The sequence below is a fragment of the Mastigoproctus giganteus genome, chromosome 10 (genome assembly GCF_048544385.1).
Source record: "Mastigoproctus giganteus isolate SK-2022 chromosome 10, ASM4854438v1, whole genome shotgun sequence".
Taxonomy (NCBI): domain Eukaryota; kingdom Metazoa; phylum Arthropoda; class Arachnida; order Uropygi; family Thelyphonidae; genus Mastigoproctus; species Mastigoproctus giganteus.
The window spans coordinates 75,568,541-75,593,600 of NC_143584.1; the positions used below are offsets into that span (position 1 = coordinate 75,568,541).

The 25,060-nt window shown below is 38.7% G+C and overlaps 1 protein-coding gene across 3 annotated transcripts in view; it reads right to left on the reverse strand.

Moving 5' to 3' along the window:
- Atx-1 (Ataxin 1) overlaps positions 1-25,060 on the reverse strand; it is a 313,804-nt gene that overhangs the window by 109,353 nt on the left and 179,391 nt on the right. Inside the window, exon 2 of one of the 3 annotated variants that reach the window (XM_090382383.1) lies at positions 1,583-1,833. The exons of 1 other annotated variant lie outside the window; for it this stretch is intronic. In XM_090382383.1, coding sequence (XP_090238509.1) covers positions 1,583-1,826 — 244 coding nt within the window. In that variant the 5' untranslated portion in view covers positions 1,827-1,833. Of the gene's footprint in view, positions 1-1,582; positions 1,834-25,060 lie in introns of those variants that run through there. One more of the 3 variants, XM_090382389.1, reaches the window with a different exon arrangement.

Genomic DNA, 25,060 nt, shown 5'->3' on the forward strand with positions numbered 1-25,060 from the left:
TTCTTCTTGGTTCACGTAATGTTACTGGTCTAACTGCTGATAATAATGCTGAGGTTACTGACAACTGAATAGGTATTTGCATCTACATTGACAGATGAAGAATTGAATTTTTTAGGGAAGAGAATGCCAGAAGTTTATCAAACTCTAACAGGGAGCTAAATGATTTTGTGATATAATGGAAATAATGGAGTTACTGGTTGAAGAAGTAATGCAGGACCATCTAGTCAGGAACTGAATTATACTACAGTCACTGCACGGGTTTGGGGATTTGTTAAAGTGCAATTTTATCAGACCAATTTGATTGGATACTATGATGCAGTAACAAAGGAACTGGTTGCAAAAAAAGAAAATAATAATTTTACATCGTATACTTGGATTTCATGAAAGCCTTTGATACTGTTCCCCATAAAAGACTGCTGTATAAATTGAAGCAGTGTGGCATTAAGGGCAAGTTACTGCTATGGATAAAAGGATGGTTGAGTGAGAGAAGACAGAGTGGTTATTAATGGATACTGATCTTCTTGAACTAATGTTATTAGTGGAGTCTTACAAGTTTTAGCGCTGGGCCCAATGTTGTTTTCTATACAGTATTTATTAATGATACTCATGAAGGTAAAACAGGCTTAATGTCGAAGTTTGCAGATGATACAAAGGTTAGCGTCATGGTTAATAACAGTAATTAAGGTATGCTACTGCAACATGATCTGGAAAAATTAGGCAGATGGGCTGAGAAATGGCAGTTGGAATTTAACATTAACAAATGCAAGGTCTGCATATGGGTAGCAGTAATGTCAGATTAGAGTATCAACTGTGTAGTAATACACTCAGGGTAGTGGAAAAGGACCCGGCAGTAATTGTGCAGCCAGATATGAAGGTCTCTGTGCAATGCAGATAAGCTGCCAGGGCAGGTCATGGAGGATTGCCAATGATCTACAGAAACTTTGCTAGATAGGGAAGCGATTATCCCACTGAACAAGGCAATGGTCAAGCTGAATCTTGAGTACTGCATACAGGTCTGGAGGCCTCATTTTTGGAAGGCTATAGATTTGACTGAAGGATATAGACCTGACTGGTGCAAAGAATGGCAACGAGATTGGCGAAGGTAACGAAAGGATGATCTTACCGATAAAGCCTTCAATTCTGAAAATTGTAGCGTCTGGAGACTACGCACCCGTGAGATGATCTGATTGGGGTTTTTAAGGATTTGAATGAATCGAGCAAGCTCAATGACGATTTTATTCTTCTTCTTGCTCAGACTACACATGTGAGGGGGCATTAATTCAAATTGAGGAGGGACAGTTGCAGAATAAATGTGCGGAGGTTTGCCTCCAACGAGCAGGTAGTTCATTATTGGAACAAACTTCCGTTTGTTGTTGTTGTGGAAGTGGGTAGTTTGGATAATTTCAAGGAACAACTAGATAAACTGTTACTAATACTAAGTCTCTCTCAAATTCTCAAACCCCTGTACCAGCACGGCCTTTATAAATTTATACTAATAGCAGCAAAATGGAGGTGGCCACAAAGGAGGAGAGTAGTTGAATACAAATAATGAAACAAAATCTTATCCGAAATAGAAACTCACCCACCATTCCTCGTACAGGAACACACACGTCTCGAAATATGTTCACCTCAGATCGAAACCAACAGGAACAGAACACGATCTCCTGACTCAGAACAGGACACATCAAATTCGTGAAATTGTCAGGAAAGGCTAAATGCTTTGTAACGTGCATCAAATGCAACCAAGCAGACACCACTCCTAAATACATTTTGGACTGTCCTGGCTTTACTTCAAGGGAAGGTTTCATCAACTCGGACTGCATCATCGATGAACTAAGGAAAAATGGACTCATGGAGCTGCTAATATGATCAAAGGTCAGAAATAACACAATATTGAAAAAAAAAAAAAAAAAAAAAAATACTATATTACAATTATATCGTGTATTTATGAATTAAAGAAAGATGCGATACACGTGAAACTCTATTATTGGAAACATTACTTGAGATTCAATGTTATGAAAACATTTCTCATTTTTCCTTCCTGGGGAAAAAAAAAATAATAAATAAAATTGGCTGGCCCTTCCCTAGAATAAATTTCTGAGACTACTTGTGTTTTTTCATACCATAAGGTGGAAGCTTGTTTAGAAGACCTTTATGCCAAACACGATCGAAAGCCTTTGAGATGTCAAGAGCAACTACTTGTGTTTCACCGAACCTTTCCATTGAATTAGTCCATAAATGGGTAACATAAGCCAGAATATCAGCAGTGGATCGACACTGACGGAATCCATACTGGCGATCGTTGATCAGACGGAAGGTTTCTAGGTAGTTTAAGAATTGGCGGTTAATTGATTTCTCCATTACTTTAGAAAGAGTAGAAGTAATTGCAATGCGATGATAATTGGATGGGAGGATTTGTCACCTTTTTCAGGAACTGGCTGGATATGAGCAAATTTCCAAGCAGAAGGAAGAACACCTTTGGAATAAGAAAGTGAAAAAAGGCGGCAAAGAATAGGAGTAAGTTCAGGAGCACAGGTTTTGAGAACAAGTGGAGAAACACCATCGGGACCTGAAGCTTTCTTAGCAACAAGATTCGTCAAAATCCTTCTGACATCCTTTTGAAGGAAGACCACAGGAGGCATTGAATGGAGCATGTTGGGAATGGTGGGAGGTGTTTTACCAAGATCGTTAATGCATGAGTTGGAAGAAAAATGGGATGCTAGCAGGTCAGCTTTATCCTTGGCTGAAGTGACAACAGAACCATCTGGTTTGGACACAGGCAGGAGCAGAGATGGACAAAAGTTGCGGCCAATAGCTTTGGCAAGAGACCAGAATGCTCGGCTACCATTAGGGTAAGAAGCAAGTTTTCTACTCTTAGCCTATTCAAACTCTAGTTTGGACTGATTAATAACTGCTTTACAATTGTTGCGAGCTTTGGTGTAGGCAGAAAATGAAACTGAAGAATTAGAAACAAGCCAATTACGATATGCAATATTCTTCTCTTGAACAGCCTTAGCACATTTATTGGAAAACCAAGGTTTAGATAAAGGATGAGATTTTAAAGTGGAGTGTGGGATAAAGGATTCCATTCCTGCAAGATTAATTTCAATGACACGATCTGAGCAAAAGTTGACATCAGAACTTTTGAAACAGTAATCCGACCAAGGAAAAGAAGAAAAGAAGTCTCGTAGGTCATCCCATTTTGCATTCTTGTAATGCCAAACAACACGAGGTTGAGAATAGCCATGAGATAAAGGTTCCATTGGAGAAGAGAAAATCACCAAGTTATGATCTGAAGTGCCTAAAAGACCTCTCACTTCGACCGTGTACTTAGAAGGGTTGTTTGTGAGAAAAAGATCAAGGGTATTGCTTGTATGATTAGGATTGTCCGGTATTCTTGTAGGTAAATGAACAATCTGTGCAAGATCATTAGTAATTGCAAAACCCTCAGCATCTCGACGAGCTGGGTCAGTGTGACTAGAAAACGGAAGCCAGCTGGAGTTGTGACCATTAAAATCACCAAGGAAAATTACCTCACTGTTAAGAAAGTTGGACTGGAGAAAGTCAAGTTGCAAAGAGAGGAAGTCAAAGAGCTCCAAGTGATTAGTGGAGTTGGGAGAACGGTAGAGACAACAGATGAATTTGACACAATGAGGTAGAGAGATTTTAAGCCAGAGAAGATCAAAGAGAGGAGATTCCAAATTGCCAAGTCTCTGACAGGGAATATCAGAACGGACATATGCACAAGTACCACCTTTGAGGCGAAAGGAATCATACAGCGAATAATTTGGGCATCTGAGATGAGCAGTAGTTGAATCAACCGATAACTGAGATTCAGTCAGAAAAAGTACATGGGGTTTGGCAGACTGCAAGTGGAAATGGACATCATTGAGATTAGAATTGAGACTACGTATATTTGTGAAATGAATTAGGAAGTGCTTGGGAGGTTTAGATCTTTTCGCAGATAAGCTTGCTCTATTAGTTTGACAATTCATGGTGTATTCAATAGTAAGAAAAAGTGGGTGGGACATGCAGTATGAAGTAATGAAATTTTGGATATGGCGTACACATGGTAAGAATATACCCAGGTCCTTGACATAACGTGGCCTCGACAATGCTCCCCGCATACACACTACTCGGACTCCCTCCAGTCACTATCTGGCAGAATAGAGGTAGCAAGATTATACACTAGCTGATCCGGAAGTCTCCTAGAGAGTTACCAATAGTTTCGGTCCGGTATACTAACTAGCGGCCGGCCTAAGAACAACGTTTCATACATGTCAAATTCTAGTACATGCAACGAATGAGGACGCTAATTTAACATATGATTTTCGTTCCTATTTGTTATGTGAACAGTGATGACATTTTTTCTCAATGAGATTCGTACAAATAATTTTCGCCAATCAAAACGACCAGACAAGATGATATAATTATAACACCAAGAAAAGGAGATGCAGCAAGTCCTGATCCTATTATGGGCCAGTAGGAAGGAAATGTTTTAAACATTTTATTGATGTTTCGGATGTGTATACAGCTTCATTGGAATTGCGTATGCATTTCAAGACATGAACAGTCAGTGTGTTGTTCGCGAGTTTTCATTCATTTCACTGAAGAATGATCTAAAACTGATATTCATTGCCCACGTTTCGAAGATCAGCCTAATTAATTAATCAGCCTAACCGTCCAAAAAGTCTCCCACCTGACCAAAGAACTCTGTATTGCAACAACCAGAAAACTAGATCCTACGTCAACACATTAGTCACTTTCTTCAACGAATATTTGAAAATCATTCAGTCAGCCACTGTACTCGTAGAAAATGAAAGCAATCATGAAAGGATAGCAGCATGAGTGGTAGAATGTGTTGCGACGATGGCGTTCAAGACCGTCCGAAACAGAGGATCACGTTTAGCAATTATTCCTGATCACCTGTTTGATAACGAACAGGGCATTTTCAAAAGTGTAAAAATAAATGTAAATAAATACTTGCTGAAGTTCAGAAGCATTTTATGCGATCATAATTTGTAAATATGTTAACTTAAAACCAAATTCCTACATTAAATATTTCCAGCGAGAATGATTAACAAATTTTTGAAAACTGGCAATTGTTTATCAGCATTCGAGCAATCATCATACAATTAACAGGCGGAGGCTGTTCTACTTCCCTTTTTTCACTAATATTATGCGAGGTATTCTAATAATGTCGGAGCAAGCAAACTGATGATCATACAAGAAAAATAAAACAAGTTGAAACACTGGAAGAACAGCTGACCAAAATTTTTATGGGTGGGTCCATGGTTTCCCCTGAGATTAGTATTGCTAATGTGAGTTGGCATTACAAGTTTGGCAAGAGGCCTTCTGTCTACTAACCACAATTTCAACGGTCATTGTGTCATAAGAATAAGAGTCAATGGTTTATTAAAGTACCGTGTATGTGGTCTGCAAATGATTTTTCTGCTGCATCTTTGGTCCGGGCACTGCTTGAAATATTTGTAGTCAAATGAGAAGGGTTCAAACAAGTTCATATATTTACTTCATTTCTTTCTTCCCACCTTTGTTTTTTTTTTTTTTTTAGATGGACAAAATTTCCTAAGTGTGCGAAATGCTCATTTTGAGCCATTGAATGCGGCGTGTGCTTTCGGCATTTGGGCGAGTTGTTTGAGAATTTGCTCCGAGGGAACTACGGCCGCAAGGTTTCAGTGTATTGAATCGGTATTCTGGGTGTAGTCAATAGCCAAATAAGCCTATTTTAAGAGGCCAAACACCCAAGGGGAGTAGGAATACAATCCTCGTGACTAGAATCCACCCCAGGTTTTTTCCACAAAGTGTGTGTGTGCACGCGCTATGGGTGTTTAGTGGCAGTGGATTAGTGCGTCTGAGAGGAGGAATACTATCAACTGCGCTACCGATGACAGCAGCCATTTGTGCTGCGTGATATGCAAAGCGACCAACATATAGTGGAGTAAAAAGAATATTTGGTAATACAATTTTGGTCGAAAAATAACGGAAAAGAAGTGGGTGGTAAAAAGGATATCATTCGAGAATGTGTGTTCTGGAGAAAATGGTTCTTAGCAGGAAGGATTACATGGAGGGTATCGTAGAACTGACCTAAAATTGCTCGGTGTGGGGGGTGGTTCTTAAAGTGATGAAGGATGATTATCTAAAACAACTGGTAAACTTATTTGTCACTTAAAAATGGAGAAAGTAAATTTTCGTTTCTAACGCAGTCGAATCCTATACTCTCCTAGTCATGGATTGATTGAGAAGCCAGAATAAATTTACTGGCACAGAGTTTCTCCCATCTTCCAAAACGCTCAACGAATAAGTGCCACTAGACAAGCACAGGCTTAACAACTTTCAAGTGATAATTTTAATCTATTTCCCTTTCTACTGGTTTCTTTGACAACAGATTTCTTTTGTCATCACAAAAGAAACTTACTGTTACATAAACTTTTACCCTCTACCAATCCACACAATTGAACAGCGTAGACTTCAAAAGAAAAAAGTGATTTTCAACTTTTCTTTTCTGTGGTTTCTATATTAACAAGTTTCTTCTGGCTCCCCAACCCTCAACTAAGCCGTGATGCTAGAATAACATGGGCTTCAACAGCCTTCCCCTCCCCCATCCACCAAATACAACAGCACTGTGTTTTCTTTACGTCTGGTCGCCATGCTAACGTTCTCTCGGATAACACAGCCATGTTGTAATTTCAACATGGAAAAGGGCTTGGTTCGAATCCCATCACGTGGAAGGAATTTTATAGGCTGGTAAACCCCCCTTCACTCTACGTAACTCGGGATTTTTTTAATCAACCGATAATGGAATAAATGCAATTTACAACCATTACAAAATGACGCCTCGTAGCCTTAGTTTCTTTGGAACAAAAATAAACATCCGTTCTCTACCTCCTATTCCAACCAAGTATCTTCCAATTAACAAACCTTTATCAGAAGCGCAGAGAGTGAGCACGGGCCCTGATGAAAATGATTCACTGGATCTTGCCGCTTTTCCCTACAGAGCGCCCTGGACTCAGATTCGGAAACCACCCCTTTCACAATTCTTGGGCCTGGGGAAGCTGACTCGCATGTCCTTCCCCCCCAACAATCTAGATAATTTTTTCCTTAATCCATTCATGTACTAGCCTACTACTTGAACTGCTCTCAATAAAAGAAATATAATGCGTGTTGCAAAATGAATAGCAGAAGACACGCATTAATGATCTCTACTTTTTGGGTTTCAGGGGCAATTTATCTCCAAACTCGAGGGTATAGTAATATAAGCGTTTGGTTGGCCAGTGATTCTAGCCTGTGTGACTGTGAATACTGTCATGTTCTAGTATTATCCGTATCTTGTAAACTCCTCTGATCCTCTGACTATTCCGGAGAATAAATATTTATTTTTTTTTATTTTTCTTCCTAAAAATACAACCGACAGAAGTGAAAGTAAAGTATGAACAAGTTTCTTTTTGTTTCCCGATCTTTATCCCGTCTGTGGTTAAAGTTCGGTAATCAAAAGTATGAAAACCATACTGTGATTACTAAATTATTCGTTAACAGCATGTTAAAAGTTCGCTTTTTCGGTCTTACACTGAATTCTTGTAAGACTTCAGCGAATCGTTTCCATCCTCCAAATTGTCTTTGAGCAAACATTGAATTGCCGTGGACCTGTTCTTCTGCAACTGAAAATTGAAACGAAAAATTGAAATTGAAATATGAATTTCAAGTGAACAGAGAATAAGAATTCAAAAACGTAACGCACAAGTCCATTTTTCTTTGGCCATATTCAAGTGTTTATACGAGTACGATAATTTAATTGATCTTGTCTTCTTGTGTGAAAAGTTTTAAAAATGGCATCGTAACCAAGTCAGTGTTCTGAAACTCTCTCTCACTTAACGAACCTCGTTGCTTCCCAGAGTTGAAGTTGGCTGCACACATGGCGCGTAGCCACAGATAATCTATCAACTGATAGAGATTAAAGCATAATTTCCAGTCAACTTGTACAAGGGAAAATTCCCATTTTACGGTATATGAGTACGAATAGATACACACCTCACTGACTCAGTGGACCTTACGTGGTGAACAATGAACCTCTGGCCACTTCCTTTCTATACGCAATACCCACAAAAAATATCAGGAAACTTTCGTACTTTTAGTTTTATTCAAATAAAATGAACGATATTTATCACTCCATCTTGATGATATCTGCCAATCCAACTCGATGACAGATGGTCAATGCTGGATTACAATTGGAGAATACCTTCAACGAAAATGAAATCAGTATCACAAAAATATGTATCTCATAAATCAATTTTTATTAAATTGAAGAAGGATAGTTTCTGGAGGTTCTAGAACTTTCGCCTGAGTTCTCTAGAAACATTGTGAGCCTGCTAGAAATTTTTCTATCAGTATATATACGAGTGGGTTCCGCACCCAGCAAGCATTTTTCAAAAAATGTATGTGTTTCAGAGAGCGAATGGTGAACAAAGTGAACAAGTGTTTTAGTGAATTACAGATTTGGAGGGGGAAAACCCCCATAAAGGAGATCTTTTTTTTTTTTTTTAATAACGGCTAACTCAACCCCGCTTGAAAAGACTTAGATTCTTCATATCTACGACGAGACTCGAACACAGACCTCTTAAAACGAGTGACAAGGAGCAGACTTATTGCATGTGACGAATGACGCAATTAAGATATTTATCTTATTTTTCGGTCAGCGAGTTTCAAAGGAAAAAACCCACCTAAAAAGGGTTGGACTTTATTGTATATACAGGCCGTGTGATTATTAAAAAAATACTCCAGTTTAAACTATCAGTTTATTACAATATATACAAGAATAAAAAAGAACAACGCCATATTTAGCTGTCACGTGAGTCAGAACCTTGGTCACCTTAAACTGGTGAACAACAGTACTGTCACGTTTGACCACACGGCTGCGGTGGGCTTTTGATCATTGGATAATGATAATAAAACACAAACAGATAAATTAGTCGATGACACTATGAAAAGTGGCGCAGGTGGAAACCAATAACTACTGACACATGACATTTATAATAAAGCTTCGAAACTTAGTTGCCCAACGAACACTAGATCTATAACGAAATTTAATTACGTTATTATGGCAGAAAATGCTTCTTATTACATGACACTTAAAATAATTGGCTTTTCTCTTTTTTTTTTGTCTCTCCAACGACCTACCTCTGTGTAATACACGTGCACGCATGTGGACAGAGACACGTAAAATTCTCGTAAATCTGATACGCGTGTTATCACTAAGTTAGAGAACATAAATAACTCACATAAATATCTTCTCCTAGCGTCTGTTACTATTCGGGATAGCCGAAATTTGAAAAGATTTATCAAAACCAGACCGTGGTAACGTATATGTAAATATACGCAAGTTTTTAATTAAAATACTGTATTTATTAACGAAGTGAACTAATTTGGAGTACCTGTCCATTAGGATGAGTTGCAGCACTCAGTTACTGAGTAGAACTGCTTGATCGTTACAAACTTAGGGCACGTAAATAAGTATAAAAGTTAATTTATGGGACAGTAACCTAACTTTTGGAATAGTGTACAGTAGATTTGTCTAATAAGGAGGTCGCGGGGCAGGCTGTACTCTGGACTTGAACTTTTGGAATATGAATCTGCAGTTCTATTCTGACAGAATTTTAATGCGCATTTGACAAACAAATATCCATGAAAGTTTAGCTAACAAATACCAGCCTTATCGAGCCTTTCTCGCTTTCCACTGATCAGTGGGAAAATACTTATTTAAATCAATAACTTTTACCTTCGAATTAATAATACATAGCTCGGAGTCGAAAGCAATGATTTATGCGTTTTCTCAGTGACGAAATAAATCAAGAAACCTCCCAGATAGCATGGATTATCTAAACTTTTCACGTTTATTTGTTAAGTAAAAGCACTTGAATATTCTATAAAAACAGAACGCATAAAAACTGTTATTCCAATAGATCAGTGGTTCTGAAACTGAGGCCCGCAGACCCTTTGTACCATTATCACATAATATGCAAACTTTTCCCTTATAAATATTGAAAAAGTGAGTGAATTTAGAATTTAAACAATTTTGTTCTCTAAATTCACTAGTTTATTATTACTAAAATTTGAGAACTACAGCCATAAGTTATTAAATAGCAGTAACAGGTTTGCGACATTGGATCGAAATGGACTACGTCTGGACCAGAAAAGGCAGCTTGTGAGCACAACTTAAGAGAGTCAACTATAATGCCCCCCCCCCAAGCCTTTCGTGATGATTAATTTTCCGAAATAGTAGGGGAGAGTTAAACAAATGTTGTGTATTTATTTGTGTAACTTGACTTACGTTGGTATTATTAGCTTATTTTCGAATTGGAAATACTGTATGCATAATGGTTCAAACGTTTCCTGAAAACAAAATTCTTCGAATTAGATCTAAATTTGATTTACTAAAACTTTTACTTCTACTATTTAATTCCAATAAAAAAAAAGTTAAGAATTCCATAATACTGTCTTTGCAGTTACTGAAGAAGTGGCAAGAAAATACCACGAAACGTTTGACTCCATTATGTACATATTTCCAATTCGGAAATAAACATAAAAATACTAACGTGGGTTTTTTGGGTGCTTCATTATCTTCGAACAACACAGTTTACCTACGCATCATGCCGCTCAAGGAATACCTTTGATTATGATTGCTTCAAGAAAGTAGCAGACTTTACAACTCTTCAAAAATGTTCGGTTAAACTTTTGTTTGTAACAATGGCATTGCTGTTCAAACTAGGCTGTCAAGAGCAGTACCAAAACCGCATCAGAAAGTGAAGATTTGAATTCTTCTCTTTTTTTTTTTTCACCTGGCTGAATATTCTCTGACACTCATTATTTCTATGACAAATTATAAAAAATGCCAGGGATGACTCGGGGTAATTTATATTTCACGCTTCCTTGTGCATTTGTCAGTTCCCCAACCAAGGCCCACTGTATATCAATTCTTTCTTTTCATAATAGCGTTTGGTAGGTTTCTGTCACACTGCTGAAACTGACAAAGCTGAGCTGCAAAATAGCTCTTTCTTTAACCCTCTTTTATATCGTGAAGTACTGTAAACTTTTTGCAAAATCGATTCGTTTCAATTCTGTTCAAAAAACTTGCTGAACTTGCTACCTATGAATTCTGTACACAAGTAGACTTTCAGTTGGCATAAGGAAACACGCTTTGACCTTAGAATTCACGATAGAAAGGCAATTGCCGGCCAAACTAACTTTGAAACTTACCAAATTTTATTCATCAAGTCTTACATCTTTTGCTGTGAGTATACTAAAAATTTGAAGTTGGTAACGCTCCACAGGATTGTATCACCAAACAAATCATCTCGATGGTACAAGCTGTAAACTTGCATTCATCCTTTTTTTTTTTTTTAATCATACATATAAAACAGATTACATTAAATTTTTAACGTAATGCAATAAATTACTAATTTATTGGCAGGTGAGGGCGGCGTTTTGGCTCGCATTTCTAGATTCTATCGGAAAAGTAAGTAAGGAGTTGAGAACGTGTAATTTATTTTCTTTGAAGAAAATCGCAATTGCATTAATATTTAATACATTCTAAGTTCTTTTATTAATCTTGATTGCTTACCAAGTTCTGAGGGACCATCATCTCTGGGCCGTAATCTATGCGCTACATTAGAAATGAAAACCTCTGGATTTTTGGTTTTTCTTTTTATGGCTAATTAGATAACTGTGGCAAACTATTCACAGGTATGTTTATCACGGCCGTATTCTTTAACAAAACTAATAAACTATTTCTTGCAAAGAAATAAAAATGGAAAAATTCTATGGTACAAATACCCTCCGACATAAATGATTGTCATATAAACTTCAGCAATGTGGCATTGGGACAGGTTACCAGTATGGATAAAAGGATGGTTGAGTGGCAGGCGAGAGAGAGTGGTTATTAATGGCCACTGATCTTCGTTGACTAATGTTATTAGTAGAGTCCCTCAGGGTTCGGTGCTGCTATTCACCCCCTCTCTTACTCTTTCTAATATTTATTAATAATACTGATACAGATACTTCCAGTTTAATGAATAAGTACGCTGAAGATGCAGGGATGGACATTGTGATAACAGTAATTAGACCATTCTAACATAAGATATAAAAAATTATTCGGATGGATTGAAAAATGGAAAATTGAGGTATGACATTGATAAATGCAAGTTAGTACATTTGTATATTAGTAATCCCAGGATAACAAACCATTTTAGGCAGCACTAAACTTAAGGTGTTCGAAAATAAAAAGACCCGGAAATAATTGTATAGTCTGACACGAGTTCTCTGCACCCTATGAGCTGTCCTCTCAGAGAAGCAGCTAAAGCAACTCTGGTTTCCGTCAATGATATACACGAACTTTGCCAGTGGGGAGGGAGGTTATTATCCCATTGCATCTTCTTTCCAACGTAAATCCATTAAGAAGAAAGCAGGCTAACACAACAAGTATACGCAGAGAAGAGCAACAAGATTAGTTACGAGTATAGAAGGGTATTATTATCCAGAAAGACTTGAGGTCTGTAAACTGGACGTCTGGAAAATAGGCATTCACCAGGAGAGCTATTCGAGGTGTTTAAAGCTATAAAGAGGTTGAGTAAACTAACTGCTGATGGCATCATTACTCCTTTCTCAGCCGACATACACAAGATAACGTAAATTTTAACCGAAAGAGGATATTTACAAAAATAGATGCGCAGAAATTTCCCTTCAGAGTAACTGATTCTTGGAATCAACTTCCAACTGATGTTGAGGACGTACGTAGTGTGAATAAATTTTAAAAAAGGCTGGACAAAAATTATTAGACGAGATTAGCAACGAAGAGTCTAAAAGAATTTTTTCTGATGCTGTATACTCTCGATTCTTTGCATTATTTTTGCGATAGTAAAAATAATGGGATATTAAGCGAAGTACGGGTACGTACAGCTGGAAATAACAGTATCAAAACACCAATGTTAGCAGTGAATTATTGTATGGTTACCTTTAACGCAGCAGAATATATCAACATCTAAAATGCATTTTAGAACTTTTTAAAAACATTAATTTTTTCAAAATTAATTTGTAATATAAAACTATATACGACATATATATATATGTTCTTCTTTATACTCCGGCACGACCACCAGGTCAGTGGAGTTTACAATAAATCGATCAATACAAATGTTAATCGTATTCAGTAGCCACGGGCTTAAACCCCAGTCCACTCAAAGAGCGTGTGCTATTGCATTCGCGCCCATGACCACTCGGAATTCACAATTGAAAAAAAAAAATATTCACGGAAATCTTAATCGAATAGCGTGAGTAACACTCAAAATATTCTCTACAGCCTCGGCCTTTCACAATTCCGTGCCTGTTCAAAACAAAAATCTACACAGCATCTCCCTGTCTACAACAAACAACTAATTAAAAATATTAAAAATAAATAAAATAATAATAATTATACAAAGGGAGATAGCCGGTTAGTTTTTTGTGAGCCATAATATTAGCGAAATCAAATCTTTTAACTTCCCTTTGTGTAATTTTCCTGTTTCTTCAATAAACTGAATTTTCATGGTTATTGTATGAAGCGGAAATTGGTATTAAAAGTATCCGAGCTCGACTTCTACAATCTAATAAGTGTTAATTTGGCAATACTCTAGAAAAATACAAATATCAGCATAAGTTCGCACATGCAATTAATAAATACTATTTCTCAAAAAAAAAAAAAAAAAAAAAAGAGATCACTTTCAGTATTTAGATTCGAATTATTAGTTCTTAATTTAAAAAAAAAAATATGTGCGATACTTGACACAATCCGTTATTTCTATAGTTAACACAGAGGTAACCGCAGACTTAAAGAAACATGCGCACAAAATCATGTTACAAATTTGGTAATTCTCAGGTTTGGATTCTGGTACCCTAATAATGCCACGCGTTTTAATTATAAAAGAAAAACAGTCAAAGCTTTCTCTACGTTCTTATAAAAAGATTGCTCTACCTGCACGATGAGTTGCCTTGGTATTGAACCATTCCAATGAACTAACCGAATTTTGTAATAGAAAATTTTTTTCTTGGTAAGTGCCTTGCACTATTCACAATAAGTTGCTTAATCTTGCTCTACGCGAAATTGCAGTTCCCTATCTCAGTAGAAAAGCGGGTATTTTTTGGTTTTTTTTTTATGAAGTGCAATATCAAGGCAACGCGTTTTAAAGATGAAGAACCTCCACTTTTAAATAATTAACACATCGAATAGACCTATATCAACAGGGTAATTGCGGGTGGTTCAGTGTAGCTATAATTGTGAGTGGAAGCATCCGAACTATGGTATTAAATTTCCACCTGAATGGGCAGACTTACTCGGGATGTGAAAAAGGGTTTTTTTTTTTTTTACCACCGGACGCCCTAGGGATTTTTTTATTTGTTGTATAACGCGGTACCTGCCAAAACTTTGGCAACACCGCTAATCAATTTAGATGATTATAAACCACTCCCCCTATGTATTTCCCAATTACAGGATGGATCTTAAGAAGACAAAAATAAGTAATAACAAATAGAAAATAAAAATACATATAAGAGACAATTCCAGGTCCAGATTGAGGTGTTCAAGTCTAGGTTAATGCGTCCAGTCCAGTCCAAGGCCTGACGAAGATAGAACTGCCAGCACAAGGAGCTTGAGCTCTGTAGAATTACGAATTGCACAAGGAGCTGGAGGAGTCCTTCTAGAATCATGAATGAGTACAAAGAACTAGAGTTCCTGAGGGTCTGAACCAGCACTCGGAGTTGCCTGTGACAATCACAGCAATGCTGACAGCACCATGAACTGACAAGGGACATCAAGAAAAAACCGAACATGTCGATTATGAGTTGACGGAAGTGGGAATGAATAATCCTGATTCAGGAGCAGAAAACTGCATCCTTGCCCACTCCCACCGAAACAAATTCAGTTCACTTCCGTCACAGCACAATCCTGCATATGAGAGCCTGCATATGCTAGCCTTGTTATTGATGCCGCATACATCTTACATATTCGTATTCGCAGCTGAGTTCTATAGCACCCAGATCATCACCTGTAGATCGCAAGTGCCTGATCTATCGCACTGTAATACTCCAACGCGGGGACCATAATTTTCCCAAAGAATAGAACTACATACACCTGCCAAAAGAGATGGGGACCTGAACGTGATTCCTGCAATCCAAGTTCTTAGAATTCTAGCCGAACAACCTCATGAACCACATACACTATAAAGTAAAAATATCATATTGCACTACAAATGATGCACTCGGGATGTGAAAAAGAGTCTCTTTGTTTTTGTTATACCACGGGACGCGCTGAGGCCTTCAAAAAAAGTCTACTTTTGATCGCGGGACACATTCGGAGAGAGTTCTCAAAAGAAGCATCTTTCACGTTTCTTATATCTCTCTTCAACAGTTGTTTTTTAATCCTGAATGGATTAAATTTCGGTGCATAATAGCACCGAAATGGTGCTATTATGCACTGCCGGAAATGTGCACGCGATTGATCTGTTTCAGGACTTTTTATTGACTAAAAAAATTTATTCTACTAGTTGTTATCATTTTTAATTTTTGTAAAACTTAATGTATTGTTTACAAATCTTTCTATAAAATGTTATTCAATTTGTGCTACTTTAATTATGCGGCAGATCACCTGAATTACTTTATGCGGGTGGGGTTAACGATGCAAGGGATGCGACCAATTAAACTACTGATTACCTGACTGCTATTCTAATAGCATTCGGTTACTTGACACAAGTTTCGTATTCTTGACCTTGTTTCTTCTACTTAGTAGCTTCCGTTCGCGTGCATTTCTTTCTCTTCACCCATTTGGAACGGTGCGAGTTCACTAACCTATATAGTAAGGAACTGTCATGTACAATAACACGTCCTGACTTTGATTAAACACTAGTACACAGATTGATTACTTCGTGCTGTCTCTCTCCTGCCAAGTAAATCGACTTCTTGATGTGAATTATTGGACGAAGATTGTTCTACACCACTTGTTAAAGTGGTGAAGGATGAACTACACATTCTTTCGGCGTTCAGAATAAAGACCTCACCAGCCGAAACATTTTGCTCCGTTTTAAATCACTTAAAGCTCGACACAACACAACGAACTCGAATGACTCATGACATTTATTATACAGCAGATATATTTTGCATACGTTCCCCCGCCTCAAAGTAGGATAGGCTCGTCTGAAAGTCCTGGTTATAGCTCTCCTTAGCATTTAATCCATTATTACTCAACAGCTCCTATTAAACTTCTGTGTCTAAAAAATTATAAAATATAAATTTAAAAAGAAATCGTTGAATTTAAACTTTAGTGGTCTGTCAGAAAGTCTTAACCACCTGGTACTATTCCCTATTTATTTTCTACGGCTCTCTCATTCCCCCTCACCTCGTGACATTATGCTATAGGTATCGGTAGAGTCGTAAAATTTTCTAATATAATGAAAATCCAGAAAATACAGTATTATTTTATTTTAAATATATTTTTATCGCTATTCCAAGACACACACACACAAAGGCTATTCAAATGAATAGCCACAAAACCAATATAAAGTGAAAAAAAAATATATTTTTTTATATTTATATTTAAAAAATAAAGTGCATATTATGCAACAAAAAGAAAAAGTCACATTAAATGAAGTTTGTTGGTAATACTTAGAGCGCCCACATGGCACCATCTACTGGCGTTATTCGGAAACAGTCAATTTTCAAGATGGCGGCACCCTGGAAGTTCTCACAAAGATAGAAATGCAATCTGTAAACCAATTTTTGAATGCAGAAATGCAGAATAAAACCTGCAGATATTCATTGCAGAATGTTGGCTCAGTATGGCGAAGAGTGCATGAGGGTGTAAGGGTTTACGAACGGCACTGAAAGTCTTGACGATTCTCCTCGACCAGGGCAAGCAGCCCGTGCCGTGGTAGCAGAAATCAACGGCAGTGGAAAAACTCATACGAGGAAGACGTCGCATTACTGTTGAAGAAATTGCTACTACACGTGGAAATATTAACGAGACGGCCTCCACTTCAATAGACGGTGGGCAAGATTAGTGTTTGGATCAGCGAATATGAAAGATGTGCTAATAGTTTAACACCAGAAATGAAGGAAAGACGATTTAATGCGTGTTCTGTGTTTCTTGGGTGGTATGAGCGCGAACCAAACGCCTTGTTGAAACTCCTGGTTGCCGAAGATGAATCCTGAGAGCAATACTACAAACCAGAATGCGAACGTGTAAATTCATAATTGTGCCAGAGAGGCTCACCTCAACTGAAGAACTTCTGTACCCAAGAATCAGCAGGGAACGTGTTACTCACTATATTACTTTCTCAGCTTCAACACAAACCCCAAAACTTCTCTCGAGGAATCAAGATATTAATGTAGAGCTTGAGGACGTACGTTGAAAGTAATGTCAACTATACAGGGTGATTCACTACCAGTGCGACAAACTTGCAGGAGTGTAGGAGGCACAAAGACGAATCGGAATCACATAGCATTGCAGGGTCCGAAATGCCTTCGTCATGCGGTAGAGGACGTTGAACGGGAGGTCGCGTGAACAGCGATCCTGCTGGAAGTCAGCATTTGCGAATCGGTTCCCGAGGCAGTAGGATGGACGAGTATTCAAACGTTGAACTGGCCGACATGCACCTCGCGTATAGAGCTGTGGACTTTAACGGGCGCGCCGCTCTGCGCTTGTACCAGGAACGTTTCCCGCACAGGCGTGCTCCTCATCATACGATTTTCGCACGTGTGCACATAAGGTTACATGAGACTGGTTGTTTCACGAGAGGTACCATGAATCGAGAGCGAACGACGAGGACGCCAGACAATGAGGAGAATGTCCTACGTCTTGCAGAAGGCAATCCGAGTACGAGTACTCGAGCGATAGGCCAACGATTGGGTATTTCCCAATCCACTGTATGGAGGATACTGCCAACAAACCAAATGAGTTCATACCATCTGCAACGCGTCCAATCATTGGAGCCTGCGGATTATCCACTCCGGAGGACTTCTGCTACTTGGTTTCTTCAACAGAGTGCGGCAGACAGCGCATTTGCTGCGTCCGTATTGTTCACGGATGAGGCAAGTTTCACAAGAGAGGGAATCTTCAATCAACATAACGCCCATTTGTGGGCTTTGGAGAACCCACATGGTACGCGAACACGTGCAACTCAACGCCGTTTCTCTGTCAATGTTTGGGCCGGCATTGTTGGAGATCACCACATTGGACCGTACCTTCTGCCCCCTCGTCTGGACGGTCGAGCATACTTGATCTTTCTACAGAAAGTCCTGCCCGAACTTATTGAAGAAGCACGTGTTCCTCAGTCGTTGGGCCGCTCAGTGAGGTTCCAGCATGATGGGGCTCCCCCACATTACACCAGTGATGCCCGCCAACACCTAAACGTTACATTTGGACAGCATTGGATAGGTCGTGGTGGTCCGGTTCATTGGGCTGCTAGATCGCTGGACCTATCATGCCTCGACTTCTTCTGCTGGGGTCAAATGAAGACATTGGTGTACGAGACCCCCGTTGATTCAGTTGAAGACCTCGTCGCTCGCATCTCTGTAGCTGCCGGGGAGATTCGAGACACGCCAGGAATCTTCCAGAATGTTAGGGATTCCATGCGGCGGCGCTGTGAAGCCTGTGTGACTGCTTCTGGTCGAACTTTCGAACACCTTCTATAGCATGGTTTTTTGCCAATGTAAAACTTGTCATTAAAATGATTTCTGTTACACTAACGAGTTGCTGTTTCTGTTCTTTTTCTTTGCTTCTTTGTTCACGCGACCTCCTGCATGACGAAGGCATTTCGGACCCTGCAATGCTATGTGATTCCGATTCGTCTTTGTGCCCCACCTCCTGCAAGTTTGTCGCACTGGTAGTGAATTACCATGTATAGAAGACTGACATGCGTAGTTTTTCTCGTTGTGAATGTATGTCTATACATCTGTATTCGTTTTGTATTAACGGAAAACTTATTCGCATTTTAATTGAATAACGTAGTACACAGGAATGTTAAGACCATCATAGCTATAAAATGCAAATATTTTAATGGAAACTAGGTGAACTAGTGGTGATCTCCAATGTATGCATTATTACAAACACATAAATCATAAAACGGAAGATGTAACTGAAATTGCATATGTTTACGATGGTTTAAAAAGTGGTATAAGGATAGCAGCAACACTACAGAGCAAGCAAAGCATCATTCCATTGAAATAAGATTATAAAAGAAACCAACCAAATCAGCAATACAATAAAGAACTGGATGTCTCTAATACTGCGAACAGCCACAGCCTAAATAGATTAATATGCTTTCCTTAAATGGATACAGAAATAAATGAAAAGGAAACTAACATCGCCAGCAAACGAATAGCCCTAATACAGAGCATACACCAACACACGATAGAAACCGAAAAAAGGGAATCGAATGGTTATCACAGAAATAAAAGGGTTCAACCCCTTCTCACAAAGAAAGGCATCGCGCACAAATTAAAGATGCTAAGTTGCTACATATACCGATACCAGAAACCGAAATGCGCTGTAAATATATGGAGTATCATCCTCTGGTGCAGGGGATGTGGGTGCATAGGGCCCTCAGTTCAACGGGATGGAGGAAAAGGCAAAACGAAAAGGGAAAAATTATAAAATTATATAAAAATAAATAAATGAATTGCGTTATGCTGAGGCCCAAGTGACAGACTGGTTGAACAGGTACTTTGCAACGTTCTTTGCAGTTGAAAGACCATTGAAACCACGAGAGATCAGTGAGAGTTGATTGCTGATACATCAATCTTGAAGAAGAATATATATAGGAAACTACTGAAGCTCAGTGAAGGTAAAGCACAAGGAGCGGCGCCTCCGTAGCCAGGTGGACAGGAGCAGCAGTGCGTAGCACACGCTTCTTGATTAGACCTGGGTTCGAGCCTGTGACCACCAAATACGGAGGATGCGGAAAGGTCACGGAATGACCACTGCCCATCCCCGGAGCAATATGGCCTTAGTTGCTAATGCTCCTAAAAACCAAATAACAAAACAAACAAACAAACAAGCACTAGGAGCGAATGGTATTCATAGTGAATACATAGTTACTCGCTGGACGAAAAACCCGAGTTTCCGGGAGAAAAAACCATGGTACCCTCGCCTGAGACCCACTAACTCAGCCACTTTTGAAAAATACCCACAAAAATTCCTGTCGTCATCGACGGGATTCGAACTCAGGTCTTTTCCACTCTTGAGGATACAATATGACAAAGGTTGTGAACAAATGCCAGACCCCCGACAACAAAAATATCCCGAAAGAAGTCTCTAACTGTAGTACTACGCATGCTGAGTGTGTTATCCATAGAGTAATCAATAGAATTTATTAATGGCACTGTTTTACACTGACGTTGTGAAAGTGAGTCAAGTTTTTTAATGCATCGCTTTGGATTTTGCATGAATGAAATTGAAACATATGCACCGAGAAAGAGAGAGAGTGAAAGTAAAAAAAAAACAAGAGTTACGCACGAATAAAAACTAAATGTAAATCAACGCGTTATTATATTCGTATAAAATGGATAAATGTGCATCAAGATAAAAAAAGGGAAGAGGGATATAAAAGTGTCAAGAAAGAGTATTAACGTGCTGTAAAAATCATAGCATTCGTAATATGCCGGGGAAGGGGGGGGGTGTTTCCTACTTGCGCTTCAAAATGCTTAAATCGCAAACTAATGTACGTGTTTCGCGTGCGACTGATGACTTCATATCACTGTCACTTCTCGGGACCATTAATGCCAATCAGTTGCATATACATGAAGATGCGACAGCGCGTGCATTGAGCAACAGAACGAACGCGCAACACAGAATTATAATTCAAGCAGAAAGGAAGCGTGAAGAGAATAATATACTACTGTAAATTGCAGCGAACAAAAATAGAAAGAATAAAATTTTACACGTCAGGACGTCACACTTTCTGCAGTTTCTTTAACTAACACAGTCCCCGGAGGGTTCTTTGGTGCGACGTGATTAAAGAGCTGTTTGCGCAATGCATTCATCACTCCCTCCCTCCTCCCCCCCAACATCCCATGTCCGTGTCTGCTTCAATATCTCACGTCATATAGGCCTAGCCCGCAGACTAACTCATTACCGACTGCCGATAGTTACGCTGAGCACCTCAACGAATTCCGACATTTTTGCCCTTTGCCGAACTGAAAGGTGTAATTTGAACAGCCATGACCTTTTGATTTGAACGATCTTACGAACGTCATCGTCAACAGAAGGCCGTGTATAATCACTCGGAGGTTCGATTTTAAGGCTGTCAAACAGCATATTTCGATATTTTCATTAGGAGGAGAAGGCTGGTGGGTAAACAGGAATAGGTGGTCCCATTGTACGCCGATTAGTCTTTGAATGTCGTACTTGGCAAACACGGCGGTCAACTTGAAGCAGCAAACAAGTATAACGAGTCATTACTCTCGCATACAGGGAAAGTGTCGACTCATATTTCCTACAAGATATCTAAACAAGCTAGAGGGAGAGGGCAAAATCTGTTTTGAAAGATAACTCACAGTCATTCGGATGTGGATGGGGGGAAATGCGCAGGACATGACAACCCCAGTCAGGACTACCAAGAGAGAAGCCAAAGACAATTCTGAATATCAGACAGCGAAAAGTGTAGTCTATAATTTACGGCCACTCCATGTTTTGGAGACTAAACAGAAAATCAAATCTCGTAGAAATACTGTTCATTTGTAGTGCAAGGCTAAGAATACTCACGGTTACCACAACGAATTATCTCTGTCAATTATCCCACAGCAATTCATTATATGACCAATAAGCGAAGTTCTACATTAAATCATTTTTAAATAAAATACTACAAAGCGATTAGATTATGTCAAAATGGGTATAAGGTATACTGATGAGGAGATTTTCCTTTTCGACGGCTGTTAGTTTTATAAATTACGATTTTTCTTAATAATTTAAGTTTTCCGCAATTGTTTGATTAACCGGGGAGGGATTAAGAAATTTGTAGGATTTATCAATGGTGGATGTACCTTAAGAGTTTACAATAGTTGCATTGATGTATCCGCGCTCAACATGTTAACTCTCAACAACTCGAATATTGTATAATTTATATAAACAAAGGTGTTGTTTGAAATGAGTTGTATATTTTCATTAACTTCTTCAAGGGTCAGAATACACCTAGGGAAGCATATTGGCACGAATCCTGCAAAGATGAGATGCAACTGCTGCTCAAAATATCAGTAGAAAACTAGACCCTTGCACCAGTCATAAGCGAACACCTACTAAGAGAAAAACAACAGAAAAATAACGTTTGAGGGAACCAGGGCGACAACTTGTTCACCAGAGAAATGCGAACGCTTTAGAATTTTCGCAATGGCAGATGCTCTGTACATAAGTAATACAAAATAATTCAGAAACAGCCAACGAAAACAGATAGGGCCGACCCAAGATACCGGTGAATATGGTGACCAAATTTTAAGGATGCTTTTACCAAATCTATAGCATGTCAGTAGCTCCCAATGCTTTCCCGAAACGCTAGTCCAACCCTCTTCTCATATATTCACAGCATGGGTTTGTTAAGGGAAAGTCTTGTCTGACAAATTTGATTGGTTATTATGATGTGGTCACAAAGGAACTGGATGCGAAAAATAATTTTGATATCATATACTTGGATTTCAGGAAAGCTTTTGACACTGTTGCGCATGGAAGACTACTGTACAAATTGGAGCAGAATGGTATTAAGGGTAAGTTGCTACAATGGATAAAAGGATGGTTAAGTGGGAGAAGACAGAGGGTGGTAATCAATGGGTGCTGCTCTTCGTGGACTAATGTTATTAGTGGAGTCCCACAGGGTTCGGTGTTGGGTCCACTGTTGTTTTGTGTATTTATCAATGATATTGATGAAGGTATATCAGGCTTAATGTCGAAGTTTGCAGATGACACAAAGGTTGGCAGGGTTGTTAATGACAGTAATGGCAGTGTGCTACTGCAACAGGATCTAGATAATTTGGACAGATGGGCTAAGAAGTGGCAACTGAAGTTCAACCTTGACAAATGCAAAGTACTGCATATGGGTAGAAGTAACCCCAGAGAAACGTACCAACTGTGTGGTACTACACTTAAGGTGGTAGAAAATGAAAAAGACCTGGGAGTAATTGTGCAGTCAGATATGAAGTTTTCTGAGCAATGCAGACAGGCTGCTAGGGCAGGTCATGGGGTTTTGTCAATGATATATAGGAATTTTGCTAGCAGGGAAAAGGAGGTGATTGTCCCTCTGTATAAGGCAATGGTCAGGCCACGCCTTGAGTATTGCGTACAAGTCTGGAGGCCTCATTTTAGGAAGGATGTAGATTTGCTTGAGCGTGTACAGAGAAGAGCAACACGATTGGTGAGGGGAATGAAGGGATTCTCTTACCAAGAGAGGCTTAAGTTCTGCAAATTGCAGTGGCTGGAGACTAGGCACCTGCGCGGTGATCTGATTGAGGTCTATAAGGCCTTGAATGGGTTGAGCACGCTGAATTCTGATGGGATCCTTCCACTTGTTCAGATTACGAACCTACGGGGACATAAGTTCAAATTAAGAAAGGACAGATGTAGAATAGATGTGCGGAAATTTGCCTTTAGCCAGCGGGTGGTTAATTGCTGGAACAAACTTCCATCTGTCGTTGTGGAAGTTGATAGGTTAAATAAATTTAAGGAGGAACTGGACAGGCATTTGGAGGGAATGGTGTGATGATTTTTTTTTTTTTTTTTTTTTTGGCTGATGCTGCATAAGCTCCTACACTTGCTTTCTTGCATCATGTGCCACTACTACTACTACTACTACTACTACTACTATTCAAGGTTGGTTGTAATTCCCATATTCGTTGAACTTTTTAATGCAACTTAATGAAATCTACATGAACACAAACTCTGATCATTTTTTAATTTAATTTATTTAAAAAATAATCACTTGCTAAATAAAGATTTTAAATTTAATAATACAAGAATATGATATTAAATGTTCACTCCTGGCAAGGCCGAATTTATCGAAGTACAGTGAAACAGATGCTCCTAGACCCCAAGGTCGAGAGGACATGTCCCAAACCAACCCATCATGTCCCAGGCCAATTATGTCCGTCAGGACTCCAGAAAGCTAAATATAGCATTGATAAAGCTAGCTAAATCTAACATTGAATCCTAGGCTTAACAGCTGATTGGCAGATAAGAAAATCTTTCGTACTTTCTTGGATTAAAACGCATTCTTGCATCGTTAGAAAGTTGAAAAGAGTATCAAAATATCAAAAGCTCTTCCAAGTATTGCGGGATATTCTTCTTCTTCTGATAGTTACATTTTATAGTCATATGAATGAATGTCATTTATTCCAACGTGTCAGAGAAAGTACAAGGGACTCTAATATCCTCGAGTTGGTTCTCGCAAAAAAAAAGAGTTCCTAGTTAATGAAATGGGGACTTCATTTTAAAGAGAGCGGACTGAGTGTATTGTGTTTTTTTTTTTTTTTGCTATATTAACTGGAGGGACAATTATACGCTGTTGGATACGAGTTCATTAGGGAAAGTTTCAAAGGAAGCTACAAATGCATTTGTTCTAATGAAGAAGTTCTCCAAAAGAAAGGTGCCGAAACGGATTACAAGAGAGAGAGATATAAGGGTTTAATCGAATAAAAGAAGAAAAAAAAAAAGCAAGCATGTAGTTACAAACTATTGCAAGACACTGATTTATATGAGTATTATAAACGTATTGCAAGTGGAAGGTGAATGTGAGAAATTACTAGTAAAGAGAGCTAAAAATGGAGACAATTTCTTTTTGTGCGTGCATACAAAAAAGTAGAGAGCAATCAGATGGGCTCATTACTGGGCTGAACTGGAAAAGAAATCCCAGTACAAGTGGCAGAAGGATTGAACAGTTCGCAACGATCTTTACAGTTGAAAGACCATTGAAACCACGAAGGCTCAGTGAGAGGGAGTTAAACTGTTGAAAATTAAGTGATCTATTAATCTCGGAAAATCCCTCCG